General features: G+C 43.0%; 2 protein-coding genes across 6 annotated transcripts in view; one reads left to right on the plus strand and one right to left on the minus strand.

The window, feature by feature from the left end:
• The window catches only part of LOC109955731 (calsequestrin-2-like), an 8,627-nt gene extending 7,143 nt beyond the window's left edge, over positions 1-1,484 (plus strand). The window contains exons 10-11 of the mRNA XM_020592146.1: positions 65-139; positions 220-1,484. Of these exons, the coding sequence (XP_020447802.1) occupies positions 65-139; positions 220-420 (276 nt within the window). The 3' untranslated portion in view covers positions 421-1,484. The remainder of the gene's footprint in view (positions 1-64; positions 140-219) is intronic.
• A 2,297-nt stretch (positions 1,485-3,781) lies between these two features.
• Positions 3,782-16,601, minus strand: part of LOC109955748 (vang-like protein 1) — a 44,880-nt gene continuing 32,060 nt past the window's right edge. For 3 of the 5 annotated variants that reach the window (XM_020592168.1, XM_020592170.1, XM_020592169.1), the window contains 6 exons: positions 14,135-14,566; positions 12,706-12,881; positions 8,865-9,025; positions 6,697-6,844; positions 6,119-6,353; positions 3,782-6,036 (listed from right to left, as the gene is read on the minus strand). In XM_020592168.1, the coding sequence (XP_020447824.1) occupies positions 5,776-6,036; positions 6,119-6,353; positions 6,697-6,844; positions 8,865-9,025; positions 12,706-12,881; positions 14,135-14,566 (1,413 nt within the window). In that variant the 3' untranslated portion in view covers positions 3,782-5,775. The remainder of the gene's footprint in view (positions 6,037-6,118; positions 6,354-6,696; positions 6,845-8,864; positions 9,026-12,705; positions 12,882-14,134; positions 14,567-16,601) is intronic. The other 2 variants (XR_002274310.1, XM_020592172.1) reach the window with 2 other exon arrangements.

The raw sequence follows: 16,601 nt of genomic DNA on the forward strand, positions 1-16,601 counted from the left end.
TCCTTTCAAATGTAAAATAGGTCTGTAATAGTGGAGAATAAAACCGGTTGTCCTGCCCCTCCAGCTGACCACATACTGGGAAAAAACCTTCAAGTTGGACCTGTTTAGACCTCAGATTGGTGTGGTCAATGTCACAGATGTAAGTAAAACTTAAAATATCTGAAAACTCCAACGTGAAGAGGTCACAGACCTTAACCTTCTGGGTGAACTGTGTTGCAGGCAGCCAGTGTGTGGCTCGACATGTCCAATGATGAGGATCTGCCCACTGCGGAGGAGTTGGAGGACTGGATCGAGGACGTCCTCTCAGGGAGGGTGAACACGGAGGATGATCTAAAGTCTGCAGACAATCAGGATGTCACAGGGGACAGTGACAAAAGTCATGACTCTGATGACTCTGATGATGATGATGATGATTACTAAGCTTGTTGAGGGTTGGTGTCCTAGCCTTTCAGATATGGGTAGCAACACTAAACCACCTATGGCACAATAGAAACATATAATTGAGTAATTCAAGTGTTTCAAGCAGGGGAACTAATAAATAATTGTAGCATCTCCCAAAAATCTAAAATTCTAAACAATGTATTATTTAAATAGGTAGGCAGATAAAACAAACTAATTAAAGGACATCAAGGGAACATTCATGGCAGGGTTCATAAAACTAGAACAGTGCCCAAAGCAGTAATACTCCTTAACTTACCAAGGACCAAGATATGGGTTAACATTTCTGCATTACATACAGTAGGCATGTAATTGACATTATTATCACACTGACACACGGTCACCTAAGTGGCTACGGCTAGCATGTTAGCAAACAGTTGCCTATGTATATACACTGCACAGATTTGGACAAAGATGAGCATTTACTTGAAGTGCTCATGAATGAAGTCCATTATTCTCACCTCTTTTTAGCTCTGTTTTATTCTCCATCTGCTACCAAGATAAATATTTGGCTCTTCAGTTGCTAAATGCTCCACTAGGCTCATCAGCTAGTTGCTAACTTTGTCCATTAATTGCTTGGTGCCAGGCAGGCAGTGTACACCGTGTTTATAGCCTTTTCCCCTTTCACAGCAGCTGCCTGCTCTGCCTGAAAATACTTAGTGTTGAAGATACTTAAAACATCAAAATATTAAACCATATTAATAAGCAGTGCCACCCTATTTATATTGCACAATAACATAGTCAACGTTTTAAGATAAAAATATTGGTTATAGCAGCTTTAAGGTTGATACAAATGATTAGGTTTTTATGAGGGATTCTACTGGTGAGTGTGTCTATGTTTAAATAATTGTTTTTGTTCTAAGCAGAATATGGCTTAAATTGCTTTGTTATTAATTTGCTGCAAAAAACCCCAACAACAAATAGTTCTGTTGATGAAATTGTAAGAGTCTAATATAAACCTGCATTTAAAAAACAACTCAAAAAGTACTTTGTTGAATGCAGACCTGACAAGTGAAAAGTTTCAGGGTGAAATAGTTAATAAAAGTACATGGACTATCTGTGCGTACATCATTTCATGCAATTTACATCAGGCCTGTCTTTGGGTATGTGACATGTATGTGAACGTACAGTTCAGTTTTCTCCCTCAATAAGAACGTGTAGACTGATGCTCAAGATGGCAAACCAATCCATTTTTTCCCCTTGTCAATTAACATTTTTAGCTTGAATTATTCAAACACCAGTGAATAATTCAGCGCTGGTATGTCTCCGAATGGGAATAGGGACCTGCACAAAGAAGTTGGCGAGGTTGGGGCTGAGGGGAGTCCGGGTGAGACAGGTTCAAAGGCTGTCCTCCAGGGCGCTACAAACTGAGTAAGGAGCGGACACACTCCTACTGAACCTGTACCTCCGGACATGCATTAATAATTCAATGCTTAATAATTCAAGGCCACGTGAGAATCATAATTCCCCTGGAGGTGGATGTGATGCAGCGTATAAACAGGATGCGCGTATCATAGTGTCAGATTTACACACAATCCATGCCATAGCCAGTGAGACAGTGTGCGTGTGCATTTAAATGTGACCTGAGGCAAATAAGCATGCCTCTCTCCTGAGGACAAAGAAGCAGACAGCGTCACGGTGGAGGTGGTGGGATGGTCTGCAGGGCCTGTAGGTTACATAATCCTGTGAATGTCAAGTGTGATGGTGTTTTACATGAACCTTGACTAAAAGGAGGGCAAGAAGACTGATCTCTCTCACACAGCACACACAGCTCCTTACTCCCGAGAGAGGAGCGATGACGGCAGTAGGTGTGAGTGTCTAACAGGTTCAGTGCAGTGAAGAAGAAAAAAGAGAAGCTGCCGGAAACTAGAGGGATTTCCTCTAATGCTTCGGTCGGCACATAACTAAGTCATTACCAAACAAATAGAGAGGGAGGAATGAAGGGAAGAAAAACATTTCATTTAGATGCAAATGCTCCTCATTTCCCTCTCGACCCATCTCTCTCCCCCTTGTCCTGGCCCTGCACAGAGCAGGCGCATATGGAGAGGAGGATTAAAAAGAGGACAGATGAGTTCCGACAGGCAGCCTCATGCCCTGGGCTCACGGAGGGATGAGGTTGTTCGTTTTCAGCACTGGACACCGACGCTGGCATTCATTTACCCACAAGGCCCGGCTGCGCAGCTCTGACAGGCTGATAGCAAGCCAATTACCACTGAGCTCCATGACAACAAAAAGCCAAAATAAGACTGAAAAAGCTGATATTTTGCTTCAACATGTCACACAGCAGGGACAGACCCTTAATGGGCAGCGACAGAGGTGTGTTAGCAAGTCTGCAGCCGGGGAAGGAAAACAGCGCATGTATGAAGAAGCTGAGGGGTGCGTTGGGAAGAAGATGACAAAAGCAACATAAAAGTGAACAGGACAAATTAGCACATACAAAAAAATACAAACAGTGGTGACAAATTTAAATAATCAATGGTAAACATTATTATTTCTACGGAGGCTGAGAAAGTCCATAGCTGCAATAATTTTTATCACAAGATCACACATGAATTACCTTGATAAACAGCAGTTATTTTCTCATAACAGGATAATTATCTTGGGAAAAAAGGATGTTTTTGCAATTAAATAGGACAATTATAAAACCAAAACAAATGACGTGATAATTTTTCTGTGTTCATATGATAATTGACTTGTAATAGTGATAATGGAGTAAAATTAAATCCAGGTATCCAGGGTTTGAAATATTCTTAATTGCAAACTAATGTTGTTGTAAAAGATTTTTCCAAGAATAACTGGGAACTAAACATTTTATTTGTTATCTTGAAACCATAAACTAATTACCTTGTTATCTTGGAATAAGAGATTTGTCCTGTGCCATCTTCGGCCTCCCTACTGCACAGTATTTGATGCTTTATATTAGGTAGTCAGTTGGGATCATTAGGATTTGGTTTGCACAAGGCTGAAATATTCTAAGTAAAAAATCATGTTCATGATTCCCAGTAGTATTCAGATATTTACACCTGAATTTAGTGTTTATTAATAGGCAAATTAATGGAGTTTTCTGTGTAATAACCCTTTGAAATTGAAGTGAAAATTCCCCACAGCTTTTTGGGGTTGCTGAGATGCATTCTGGGATATGTAGAAAATCACTGAGGTGAAAGAAGTGTAGAAAAAATAAACTCAGCCACAAAACAAGAATCAAACTCATTAGTTCTCAAGTGTTAGAAATAGAAAAGTGATAGCTACTAAAACCCACATGGCAGGAGTGCACTTGGAGTGTCAGTCTAATAAAGCTGACTGCTCATTTACTGTGCAATACAACCTTATACAGCAGTTTTACAAAGGTTCATAAAAATGTTTATTCTTCTTTAGAAATGCTAATGCTGCGAAACCAAGACACGTCTTGCATTGCAAAGTCACACCATCATCATAAAGCTGCAACGACAGAGGACTGTAACCTGGCAACAGTGTGGCCGGAGGTGGTGATGAAGAGGAGACGGAGGGACAGGCTGGTAACGTGAACTGGAACAGCATACATACAAACACACGTGGTTGTTTACATAAATAGATACAGTGTAAAAACAGGCGGCACAGTCACAGCGGGATCACACAAAGTTCATCTGTCAGTAGGTACAAAGTTTACAGTGAGATTTACATTCTCTCTTTATATGAAAACATGTTGCTGCTGTCCTCAGGCAAACAAACTGACAGTATTAGCTTTATCAGCCAGGGGGCAGTAGGGGACAACCCTGCTCACAGCCACAGAGAATATCATTTTTTAGCTCAGTGTGATTCTCTCTCACCTCTTTGAACTTACTGGCTCACTCATGACAGAGAGAGGATCTTGAAGTGTTATTAGCTTCTTTTAACTGTATTTGTCTGGTTCTACAATGTAAGCCGATTCACTGGGAGAAAGAAACAAGAAAAATCCCCTCCGAAAGTTCCAGTGAAGCGACTAACCTTGAAGGACTCGCTGTGAGCATGTTTGTCAGACAACAGAGGTGAGACAAGTTAGGAAAACCAGATGGTCCAGTTGAAAAGGAGGTTCCACCCTGCTGCAGCTCTCACTGTTGATGCACACTCTGCTGATTCATTATCACCTGTAGCATGTTCTTGTGATACAAGTAAAACCCTGCGACCCCTGAAAGATGAAATCATACTTAAGTATCATTCTTAAACAGTGGCCAATGTTTAGCTCAGCCCTGTTGTCTTGATAGATTCAGAATAAAGACAGTTTCCATTTACTGTATATCTGTGATTTAATATGAATACTGGGCCAAAAATAGTATTTTGTTATAAAAGAGAAACTAATGGAACTAATGGTGTAGAAATTTTCATTGTACTAAATTTACCATTGACAGTCTGGAGTTCTCAGTAGTACTTTTTATTTCTGACATCAAGCTCCGTCTCTCCTGCTCGCTGCCTCCTGTTCCATCGTGTCAGGCAGATATGACAGACATGAAAGCCCTGAGAAGGTCACTGAACAGATGAGGCAGGGCAAATGTTTGTGGGCATGCTTCCATCTCCATGTGTCTCTTATGATCTGGTTCATTCTGAACTCATGTTGGTTGTTTAACATAACATGTGTGTGTTGTTTCCTGATTTTGCTCCACCGCACCAAAACAAGTTACAGCGTCCCACTTTGGCTGCTAACATTAGCGCTTTAGCAAGGGTGCTACTGTACGCTGTAAGCTAGACATGTTTGACACCTCAGCTGTCAAGAAAAGGGTTTGTCCAGAGCACTGCAGATGTAGGAGAGGAAAACAGTTGGACATCCTTTTAGAGCAGGATGAAATGATATCTGTCAACCTTTTTAGGCATCTTCTTTTCATTTAAACATACATAAATGTGCACTTAATGCAAAATCTGATCAAAGATTTAATTTGGTTTTCAAGAGAAGAAAATCCATTCACTTCTCAATCTGTTGACGTCCAGTCTGTAGTGGTTTGCCTGTCCCGTGGAAATAAAAGAGTGACCAAAGCAACAAAGACTGTGGGGACATCAAAAACCTCAAACTTTCTCATCTGGTTTCGCTCCAGCGTTTCAAAACCGAAAGGGAAGGAGTGTTGACATAATATGATACACACTCGTGCACACACACAAACACGCAAGACTGTGTCTGAGGCATAGAAACTCTTGTGAGTACGACCCTGTGACGATTCTTCTTTTCATCCAAATCAAACCAAATCAAGATCAATATATTCAATGTGTGTCATATATAGATCTATATAATATGTAAAAATTCCAAAAAGTAAAAAATTAAAACTGCAACGTCAGAATGAAAACATCTGAGAGCAATCAAACAGTGTCAGGAGTAACAAAAAAAGTTCTGTCCTACACAGAGGTTTCAGACTGTAGCCGCAGAACAAACTTGTGTGACTTGGGGTCGATGTACTCTTCTGACAGCTGGATGTAGGGGATCTTTTTGGATGTCACCACCAGGCTGAAGTCCACACACTTGAGCAGGAAGACTGTGCCGTCTTTCAGGCCGCTGGTGACTGACGCCTCGCTGATCAGCGTCCACTGACGGGCCAGCCAGTGGTCCCGACTGTACCGCAGGGTGGGGCCTGGCGTCAGGTAGCTCTCCAGGAAAGCCTGTGCAGAAGGACACACTTTTGTCACATCTCACACAACAAGAGCAAGTCAGAACAAGTCTCCTGCAAACAAAGGGTCTGACCTTGGGCGTCATGCTGTTGGTGATGCAGAAGGCTAGGTGCTGCTGGATGCTCTCCATGCTGTGGCAGTGCTGCTGCTTGGTGGTCCTCAGGTATTTCTGCAGGGCCCGAGCCATGGAGGGGAAGATGGCCTGTGCTGCTTCTCGGGGGTCCATCACATCCCCTGGAGCCTTCTTCTGCTCCTCCTCCTGCATGTGCTTGATATGTGTGAACGCCTCCTCTACTGCCACCACCAGTCTGTGAGGAAACCCACAACAATTAACAATTGTCCCATCAAGAAATATATGATGCATAAAACCTTGACTAATTTATTTTGTTTCTCCTCTATACACTGGAGTCACCTGGGCACCACACATTCACTTAGCTTAGTTATCAGTGTGACAAAAATGTATCATTTCATCATAAAAAATCCTCATCAGGAGGAGCCACACAATCGTGAGAATGTGAAGGCAGGGATCTACAGAAGACCACACCACAGTTTAGTTTTCAGTGAGTGGTTGTAGGCACAAGCAAGGAAGAATACAATAGAACAGAGTGAAAAATTTGGTCACTTCTATTCTTTGAGATGTTTGATACTCACCGTGCTTTGCGTTTGCGGACACGTCTCTCATGCTCCGCCTCCTCGTAGTACAGCTCGTTGTGGCTAGAGTCTCTGCGGCGGGCAGCGGCTGCAATCATGGCTCTGGACTGGGAGTGGGCCAGTCCTGCTGCTGCATTATTCCCAGGACCTGTTGGAACAAATAAATAAGACAGGAACGGTTTTCTGTATGTGTGCGAGTCTCACACTAAAGAGTCGGTCACAGCTTTGAAGATGAGGGTAAAGGAACAAAGATGTCATTGGTGATGACTTAAAGTGCAATGTGAGGGAACAAGCTGCTGATTTTTAAGTCTCAGTCCACTGCTTTTTATTATGAGCAGTATGAAACTCCAGGAGCTGACAGAAACAGCCACACAAAGTTGAAATTTTGTGTGCACTGTGATCACTCAAAAATTGAAATCCTTGAATTAATACATCCTGCTCATCCACATGACTATGGTGACATTCCAACATTCCCAGTCCTCTGCCACTCAGTACCTCCAAGAGGCAAAGGGCATCCAAATGAACCAGTGTCTCGTTCAACTTGAAATGTTTTGGAATGACGACAGGAGACTGCTGATGAAGTCTGGCTGATGTTAATGCAAGTTAAAAGAAGGCAGAGCTAATGAATTATTGAAGCGGGGCACTAATTGTGCATGAACAGAATAATTCATACATGGAGAAGAAGAAGTGTGGAGCACACCCTGCTCTTTCTGTTCACTGTGACAGGAAATACATGTAACCATCTGTATTGTATTTTATAACATACACTGTACATTTTTTGGTTTTGTTCAGGCATTTTAAACCCTCCATATTTTGGAGAATCATTTGGCTAACACCACCTTTATCTGCTAGATTCCAATTCCCAACATCTAAAGCTGAGAAAACAGAATGGAAATCAAAAAACCTGTCAGGCATCATAAAAATCACCTGAACCCATTTGGATGCTGTGTAATTGAGTGCTACATCTGCTTAGGGCTTCACCACTCTTTAATCAGGGAAAGATGATTGCGTGTCCCTAAGTTCAACTTATTACAATGCTACTGCGGCTGCAGAAAAACAGAAAGAGTGGGGAGTAAAAGCTCCAGACAAGAGAGTCAGAGAGAGAGATGAAGAGGCCCCTGAGCAGCTGCTGCAGGACGGAAATGAACGAGGATGAGACACGAGAGAGAAATGACAAGACCGGCAGCGTAATAGTTATTGATTTATCAGCCATCTTCGCAACTGTCTACCCTGGAGAGGAGGGAGAAGACGCGCAGCAGAAAAAAGGAAGAGGGAGTCAAGTTAATGCTCTTAAGTGAAGCTTGAGTACACTTAAGGGAGAGCAATAATTTACCAGAGGGTTTGTGTTACATTCTGCCAGCTGTCATAAGGACGACTAACTGTTTTCTTATCAACCTGTGGCATGCAGAGTGCAAAGGAGTGGTGGGGATTGAGAGGTGTGTCAGTGTGTGTGCGAAGCAGTCGGAGTGTGTCTCACTCAGTGACGTTACTTCTGTGTGAAAAGGAGGCTTTTGTTTTGGTTCAAGGAACACCAGCAGTTTGTGAAGATGCCTTAGATAGAAGCTGTGTTTACTTACTGTCCAACAGGTAGGCTTTCAGTTTAGCTCTATAGACATCTTAATGGGTCAGTGTAAAGAGACACAAAAGCAGAGGAGAAAATCAACTCTTACTTGAATCTCATTCCCACCTGCTCCAAAGGTACCAGAGGGTGAACTGAGGCAGAAATCTAATATCCACATGTGCACCTTTACATGCTGTAGCCAATTACCTACAAATCACCTGTGCTTTTTGTCACTGTCAACAGTTTTCTAACCGTGCTGTGTTTGCAAATCGATTTTCTTCCTTCCAGGCAGTCAGCACATTCCAGTACAGTAACGAAATCAACGTGTAGAGACTTGAAATGTGCTTCAGATGGACGCTCTGTCACAGGGAGCTACTCTGGAACGTTGACATAGGTTCTGAAATACTGGCTGAGCAAAACTAGGAATTTCAATATGCTAACTTGGGCTGTGTTCCAGTAAATTCAGAGGGAAATGTGGCAGTGTGATCCAAGCGTTTTGTCAGAGAAGACGAACATCAGGAAGCAAAGCCAGACTTCAGAATCTCTCTCACATCAGGTAAACACAGGTAACCCAAAAGGACTGACAAAGAAACTGCATACCACTCACCCTCAGCAGGGGCTTCTGGGCACTCACCATCCACGTTGTAGACCTTGAGGCCAGCAAGGTGCTTGGCGGCACGGGACTTGGAGGCAGAAAGCAGCGCCGGGTTATGAACTGGGAAGTCGCAGTAGTAGTGTTCTAAGATAGCCAGGGCTGCCCGCTGAATACTGCAGAGGAGAAGACGGGAGAAAGATACGTATTAGCCAAGAGCTCTGAAGGTAAAATCCAGGTCGATTCATGCCAGTGTGAGAGGGTGGGCCCTAAAAATATTAGCTTTTTCATTTTTACTACGAAGTACAAAGAAATGCCTGCAGTAATATCACAACTCAGAACAACTGCTTAATACAGTAGAACAGTAGAGGACCTGTTATGAATGAAAAATCTTACATTTCTTGAGGACAGCAAGTAGCATTAGCTGTATTATTCTTGGAAGTGAGCTATGTTAGAGGATAAATCAAGACATTAAATAACATTAAATATTAAAGCTGCTTTTATCAATATTTGGACATTAGCAATGAATCAAAATGTGGAATATAAAGGGGTCAGTTGTGGTGATTAACCCACAGAGAATTACTGCCCTACTTTGCAGTTCTCCTCAGCTGTATGGAGCTTTAAAGCATCTTTTAAGTGATTGTTTTGGTTTTACAAATGCAACTTTATTGCTTTAGTTCATCCTCACATTCTCATTAGCATGCTAATTAGCTAGCTCAGTCTACACATGCTAGCCTGCAGCATGCCCTTCCTGGGAACATGAGAACATGTCCCTCTGACCCACTTTCTGATATCGTCTAACTTCTACCTCTGGCTCAGACCAAACATGACCAACAGAGTTAGAAGACAAACGTTTAGATTGGTTTACAGGTTGACTAATGATTGAGGCTGTCTGTTCATGTTGAGCAATAGAACTTCACTGTATCTGAAGGAAATTACAAACTGAATATGCCCAAAAAATAAAAATAAAAAAATCTGTAAAAAAAAAAAAAAAAAAACTTTAATATTTTGCTCTTTGTTACGATTTCACATACAGTACACAGTACTTCAATCATGATTCATATGCTCCCAAAAGGTCCTGTTCATAGAGGAATGTATATAAAATAAACTTGTTTTCCTAATAGCAGTGGAGCTAAGCTATTTTGCAGATGCATAGACTAATTTCACTGCACCACTGATGTCATAAATATTTAAAAATTACTTATAGAAAATGAAGACTGAGAGAGAAGAGATGAAGACTGAACATATTCTCCTCTAACGTGGTTAGAATGCTGTCAGACATGTCCACTTCACATAAAAGAAGAGCTGGGAATGAGAGAGCACAGTGTTTTAGTTTGCATACTGTTGTTTGAATGTCTTGGAAACAAATACAATGACGAAGCTTTGTGTTAGGTGGGGAAGTGTTGCGCAGGTGTCAGTGAAAAATGATGACGAAATTATAGCCTAGACACATGACATGATCTACAGCAATTAAAAAAAAAAAAAAAAAAGCATCTGGGTTCTGCAGCCTAGAAACAGGTGTCGTACCATTTCCTGATTTCTTTCTGAAAAGGTAATTGTACAGATATCTCCCAGATCTTTAAAATATGCCTGATGTTAGCCAACTCAGATGATTTCAGCAACAGTGTGTCACTCATATGACAACGCACTATGGGAAAACATACAAATGACAGGTTGTTGATTATTTAGCAAGGCCAGAGGCAAATCTCATTTCTATTGAAGGAGGAGTTGGGAGCTGTTAATACTGTTAATAACTCCTTTGGTTAACTCAAAAAACACAAACTGCCCTCTCACATTCAAAGTCGCTACAGACAAGACCATTGTTTAATGGCCACTTGCATAAGTGCTGAGTCAGAGCTCCAGCCGCTCTCCAACTTCAATCAGTTAAGTTGAGCAAACATGACACAAACTCACTTAAACCAAGCAGTTTTATTGGTTTACAAAGCAATGTCTCAAGAAGTGCCCGGTATCTAAACTCAGATAAGGACACAAAGTAAACCTTCAGACAGTGAGGTAGTTGACCAATAACTGCTCTGATGTTTGTTCTTGAACACTGCCCAGTCAGGGACTCGCCACCCCTCCATAACAGCTCTCCCAGGCTGTAAGAAATGTGCTCATATCCACCTTCTCTCAACAAGTTGACACGTGGATGAAAAAGGCTTCCTCTGGCCTTCAGATTGGCATCAAAGGCTAGGCAGAGAGACACAATCTGTCAGGGCCTCAGGGTCCCCATTATGATAAGGCTAAGTATGGATGCCAGGAAAACAGGAATGTGAGCAGCCGCCGCCGCTTGTTAACAGAGGAGACACATGAGAGACTGGATGACAAAACACTCACTCATGTCCAGGTTTCTCTACTCTGTTCATGTTCGCGTGTTATTTGCATGAATGTGGCGCAGTTACCCATGCACACATACACACGTCTGTATCAGTGCATGCGTGTCAGGCTGACCAGATGCTGTGCTGCAGTCTGCAGGGAGCACTAATTAGCTGTGTGTTTACAGTCACAGACGGACAGGCCTGCTGCCGGCCAAGCAGGGATGAATGGCAGCGCTTACAAAGAACAACACCCCCAAGGCGGCCGGCTACCACATCACCCAGACTGTTACACACACATACACTTGTCTGTCCTGTTTCTACCAATGCAAAATCAATTTGAGAATCGATTATTTGCACATTTATATACAGTGGAAAACTGTACCTGACACACTCTTAAATACAGCAGGGGCGGGAAACAGAGTCTACATGCAGAACTCACGAAAGAGCCACTACTGAAAAAGCCAAGACAGAGGATACTATTTCATCAACACTGCCATAAAAGAGGTCCATCTATTGACCCATCGGGTCTTATTAGTTACCCAGTAAGAGAGTGTATGTGAGGCTGCAACAAGAGAGCTGCTATGTTTGGCTAAAAATGGATTCTTCCTGTTTTACCTCCCAAACTCTAGGTCATAAAAACCTGGTTGGTCTAGTCTGAGCTGTTGCCACCCCCCACCCCCATATGCATTCCCTTTCTTTTATTCCCATGTACATTTTAGGATTCTCCAACACTACCCTCCCATTAACTATTAATCCCTCATTCTCCATTCTGTCTTCCCCTCCCTCCCACAGCATTCTCCCTCCTCCAGTCTCCTGGGTCTTTCCTCCATAGTCCTCCCTCTGTCTGCAGCTCTTTTCTGAGGACTTTCCTCTCTGAAGTGTTCCCCACCCTATCCTTTCTTCTCCTGGCATGATTTCCTTTCTTTATCAGCCACTTTGTTTGCACGCCTTTCTGCATTTTCTTCCATCTCTGGCTCAACGCTCAGCCTCCCTTTCTACATGATCACCACTCTTCTCCTTCAGGCACATCCCTCCCTCTCTTGATGTTTGTGAATCTTCCCTGTATGAATTACATCCTCCCCTCTTTGACTATATCACCAGTTACTTCCCTCTTCTTTTCTCATCCCTCTCATTTGAGCTGTTCCAGTTCCTGTTTTTCTCCATCTCGCCCACACCTCCTCTGTGCCCTGGTTGATCCTATCAGCCTAACTCCCTCTGTCTTACTTTTCCCTCTCATGGCCCCTGTCTTACATCCCCATCGACATGGCTCATTGCACTGTTTTAATGCAGGAATGATTTTAAGCATAAGCATAAACTTTATTGCCAAGTATTTCAAAAATACAAGGAATCTCCAGCCCAACAGCCCCCAATGTGCACAACATAAAAACAAAATAAATAAATACAGAATATATACAAGTTAAAACAGCACAAGTTAAAAGTCTGAACACTCAGCAACAGGTCAAATGCAAATCACTGAAAAAGTCTATATGTGGCCAAGTCAAAGTAAAAGGCACAAAGATACAAACTGTGTCTCTCACCTGAGCTGCCCCAGGTTGTAGTGCCTCGTCTCTCCGTCTGTGGACCGTGTGACGCACACGGAGAAGCACAGCTGCAGCTGCCGGAGCTCCAGCAGGACGATGGCCAGGTAGTGGATGAAGAGCAGAGCGTCCACCAGTGACACGGCGTACTGCACAATGCCCTGGTAGTTCTCATCCTGGAGGGGAGCAAAGTAGTAGCAAGCATGAACAGTAATATCAAAATAGCAGCTGGTTTGAAATGTTCTCTCTACTTCTGGATAGAATATACTACTTGTACAGCAGAAACACAGAGTCAAGAATATATATACAAAACATTTCTAAACACAAACAAGCATAAAACACTCCAGCAGGGCTAGAAAGGGTTGCAATGGTATGAGATTTTCACTGCATGATAACTGTCTCAGAAAATATCACGGTTTCAAGGTATTACACAATTACTATTATTATCAGCTACAATGACCCTCAAAAGAACATTTATTGCAAGTGACTGCACCTGTTGACTGAGCTGGACTGCAGCAACTGACCCTAATGCAGCCAGACTAATCCTGTCTGTACGTTCATTCATTCACACACGCGTACACTTATTGTACCTGTGTGTACACATAAGTACACACAATGTGTTCCTGGGGTCAGATGTGAAAAATACTTCAATATTGCATTTTTTGACCGATGCTTATTCATGCACATGATTTACTGATTGGGATTAAAGTTATAAACACACCACACATACTTTGATCTGAAGGGAGGGATGGTGTTCTCGAAGGTGTTCATTTTTGAGATATCCAGAGTAATCTTGCACTGCTGATTTTAAATTCTTTTTAGCTGGATGGAGTTTGGTGATGGGCTATCAGCCTCCTTCTCTCTGCCATTTGTCCACTGCATGTGTGTGGCACCTACTGCAGAGTCTCACAGGCCATCGGGGAAGAGGGGTGTGCAGGCATTGCATATTTTTCTTGTTCAATACCGGTAATAAGCAAAAGGTGCATGGTATGATAATTATCAATTTTCATACCAAGGTATATTGTGACACCAGTATACCGCAGCAACCCTAATGCACATTAGTTAAGATGTAGAGTTAATAAATATTTAGAGACATTTCAAAGCACTACATGGTTTTTAGACCCCCTTTTTGTATATATGATAGTGTAAGTACTCTGAGTGAGGAAGCACCAGGGACTTTAATTTATGGCACATAGTAAAAACATTGGAGAAACCAAATATCCGTGTTTATGTTGTTTGTGGTTTTGCTGAGGTCCTAAAGGTATTAAAAATGAATGTGCCTGCAATATACGAGACCTCGCCCACTGCTACTGGAAATATTTGGCTGTGTGTGCATGTCTCATTTCAAAATGTACTCAACTAAAGAAAACAGTGATAGCTGTGATACTTCACGCCTGCATTTCCTTCTCTTAACTTGCTCTTAGCTCACCTGTGAATCGAGTATTCTCACTCCGTAGAACAGCCAATAGGAGACCACAAGGAGTAGCACCAACACAGCGAGTAGCGCCCGGAATACAAAGACCCGAGGGAGGCCGGCCCGTGGCGGCCTGAAGAACAGGGCCCAGATGGCCAGCAGCAGTATGAGCAGCTTGAAGGCCACAGAGATGAAGAGGCCCTCACAGGCCGTGCCGCAGCCCTGCAGCTTCTCGGGCCAGAGGAGATGGGGAAGCACCAGGAAGGCCAACGGCGTGAGGAACACCAGCAGGCCCAGGATCACAGTCAGGGTCAGGGTCAAGTAACGGCGGCAGTCAAGACCTACGCTGTCCTCCAGGTCCTTGGTGATGCGAACAATGTCTTCCTGAGAGAGGCTATGCTCTGATGTGCCTGTGACAGCTGTGGTGGTCTCACCCCAGTTGTCATCCTGGAAGTGTGTGGAGGAGGAAACAAAAAGATTTTAAATAACAGATACATCTGATTGGACAGGATGTGAGAGCTGACCAGAACAAACATCGCAGGTCATCTGGCTTGTGTTTGTCCTGAGTCACATTTCCTCATTTAGCATGTTTTCTCATATCTTATGTCTAAGCATTAAGAAAAAACAGTGAGCGAGGTAATTAGAGGAATTAAACGCACCCAGTGACTTCAGCAGGTCTAGCAAATGTCACCTACCAAAACAACAATTGTAGAATGGGGGTTGGGTCCAATATAGCAACTTCGCTCAAGGGTGAAATGTGAGAGATGGCATCAGAAGATTGAAAACGAAAAGCTTTTATCTGAACTGTGCTACTAGAACACCATTTGGCCTCACTCTACTGTATCTGTGTGGATTCCCTTTAATATTTCCTATATAGCTCCAGCTCCTCCAGTGAACCTGCACTATAACATGCCATTTATTTTGCTATTGCCTGAAATGTCAGCTCAACAAAGATGAGCATGGATATTTCTGAGCATGTAAGAAAGAAAGGAAGGCGGGAAGTGGAAAAAGTAAACAGAGTGAGCTGCCAACTGGACTGTATGCTGATGTCTGGGTCTGACTGCATCCGCAGATAATGAAGGTCAGCTGTGTCGGAGCAGAATCGTTACAACAACAAAGATAAAGACTACACCACAATCATAACAAGCTGCTGCCCCTGCCAGAGAGATAACAAACTGACATCAGCTACAAGAATGATAAGACACTTTTCCCAAACTGCAATACCACAGTATGCGAGCCCCATTTTACATATTTTATGTCAGTGATGTTAGCGCCACACTAGTAAAGCTTACGGGGGAGATGCATTATGATCACTTCAGACTGGAGGGCTTGGGAGGTGCAGGAGGAGGAGGATGGTGCACTGGGATTGGCCTCAAGGCTTAAACAGCAGAGATGAAGCAGATGCAGTGGGAGAACATAGGCAGTACACTCAGGCTGTCTGTGAAGCTCAAAAGAAGCTACTGTGTATGTTCATATACTAATACTGGAATTTTTACTACTATAGAGGAGAGCAATACTGCAAACACATACAATATACTGTGCTGAACAGTTAGAAAAGGAGTGAAAAAGTTATTTGTTCCAGTATTTTTACGCACAGGAAAAACATGCAAACTCCACACATAAAGGCCCCATTCAGCTGTGAGATTCAAACACAAAACCTTGTTGCTGTGAGGCAACAGTGTTAACCACTACACCACCCCCTATGCAGTATATACTATACACAAATATACATTTGTGGACTGTTCAAAGTACCTAGAAACTTTGTTTTAAATCTCATGTTTTCCTTAACATTAAATATTGACAGCAACAGCTTTTGTGAGGATGTGTGTGTGCCCACCAAGTACTTCTGCACATACAACAACAACAACAAGCCCTGGTTCACAGTAAGACTCAAGTAGCTTCGTCATGCCAAAGAGGAGGCCTACAGATATGGCGACAGGACTCTGTATAGCCAGGCCAGGAACACACTGACAAAGGAGATCACAGCAGCAAAGAGGAGCTACTCTGAAAATCTGAAAGCTCAGGTTTCAGCCAACGACTCCTCGTCTGTGTGGATTAAGTCTAAAGAACATCACTTGCTATAGAAAACCATCCCCCAGCAGCAGACGACCTGAATGTGTTCTACTGCAGGTTGGAGAGAACGCGTGTGCTGATCAGCTGGCCCACATCTTCACACTCATCTTCAACATGTCACTGGAGCTGTGTGAAGTCCCCTCGTGCTTCAAACACTCCACCATCATCCCAGTCCCCAAGAAAACCTCCATCAGTGAACTGAACGACTACAGACCTGTCACCCTGACATCTGTAGTTATGAAGTCCTTTGAAAGACTGGTGTCGGCCCACCTGAAGGACACCGTAGACCCCCTGCTGGACCCCCTGCAGTTTGCCTACCAGGCAAACGAGTCAGTGAACATGGCACTGCATTACATCCTGCAACACCTCAACTCCCCTTGGACCTATGCACGGGCCCTCTTTGTGGACT

This window comes from Monopterus albus, unplaced genomic scaffold (assembly GCF_001952655.1).
Source record: "Monopterus albus unplaced genomic scaffold, M_albus_1.0 scaffold16.1, whole genome shotgun sequence".
Lineage (NCBI taxonomy): Eukaryota > Metazoa > Chordata > Actinopteri > Synbranchiformes > Synbranchidae > Monopterus > Monopterus albus.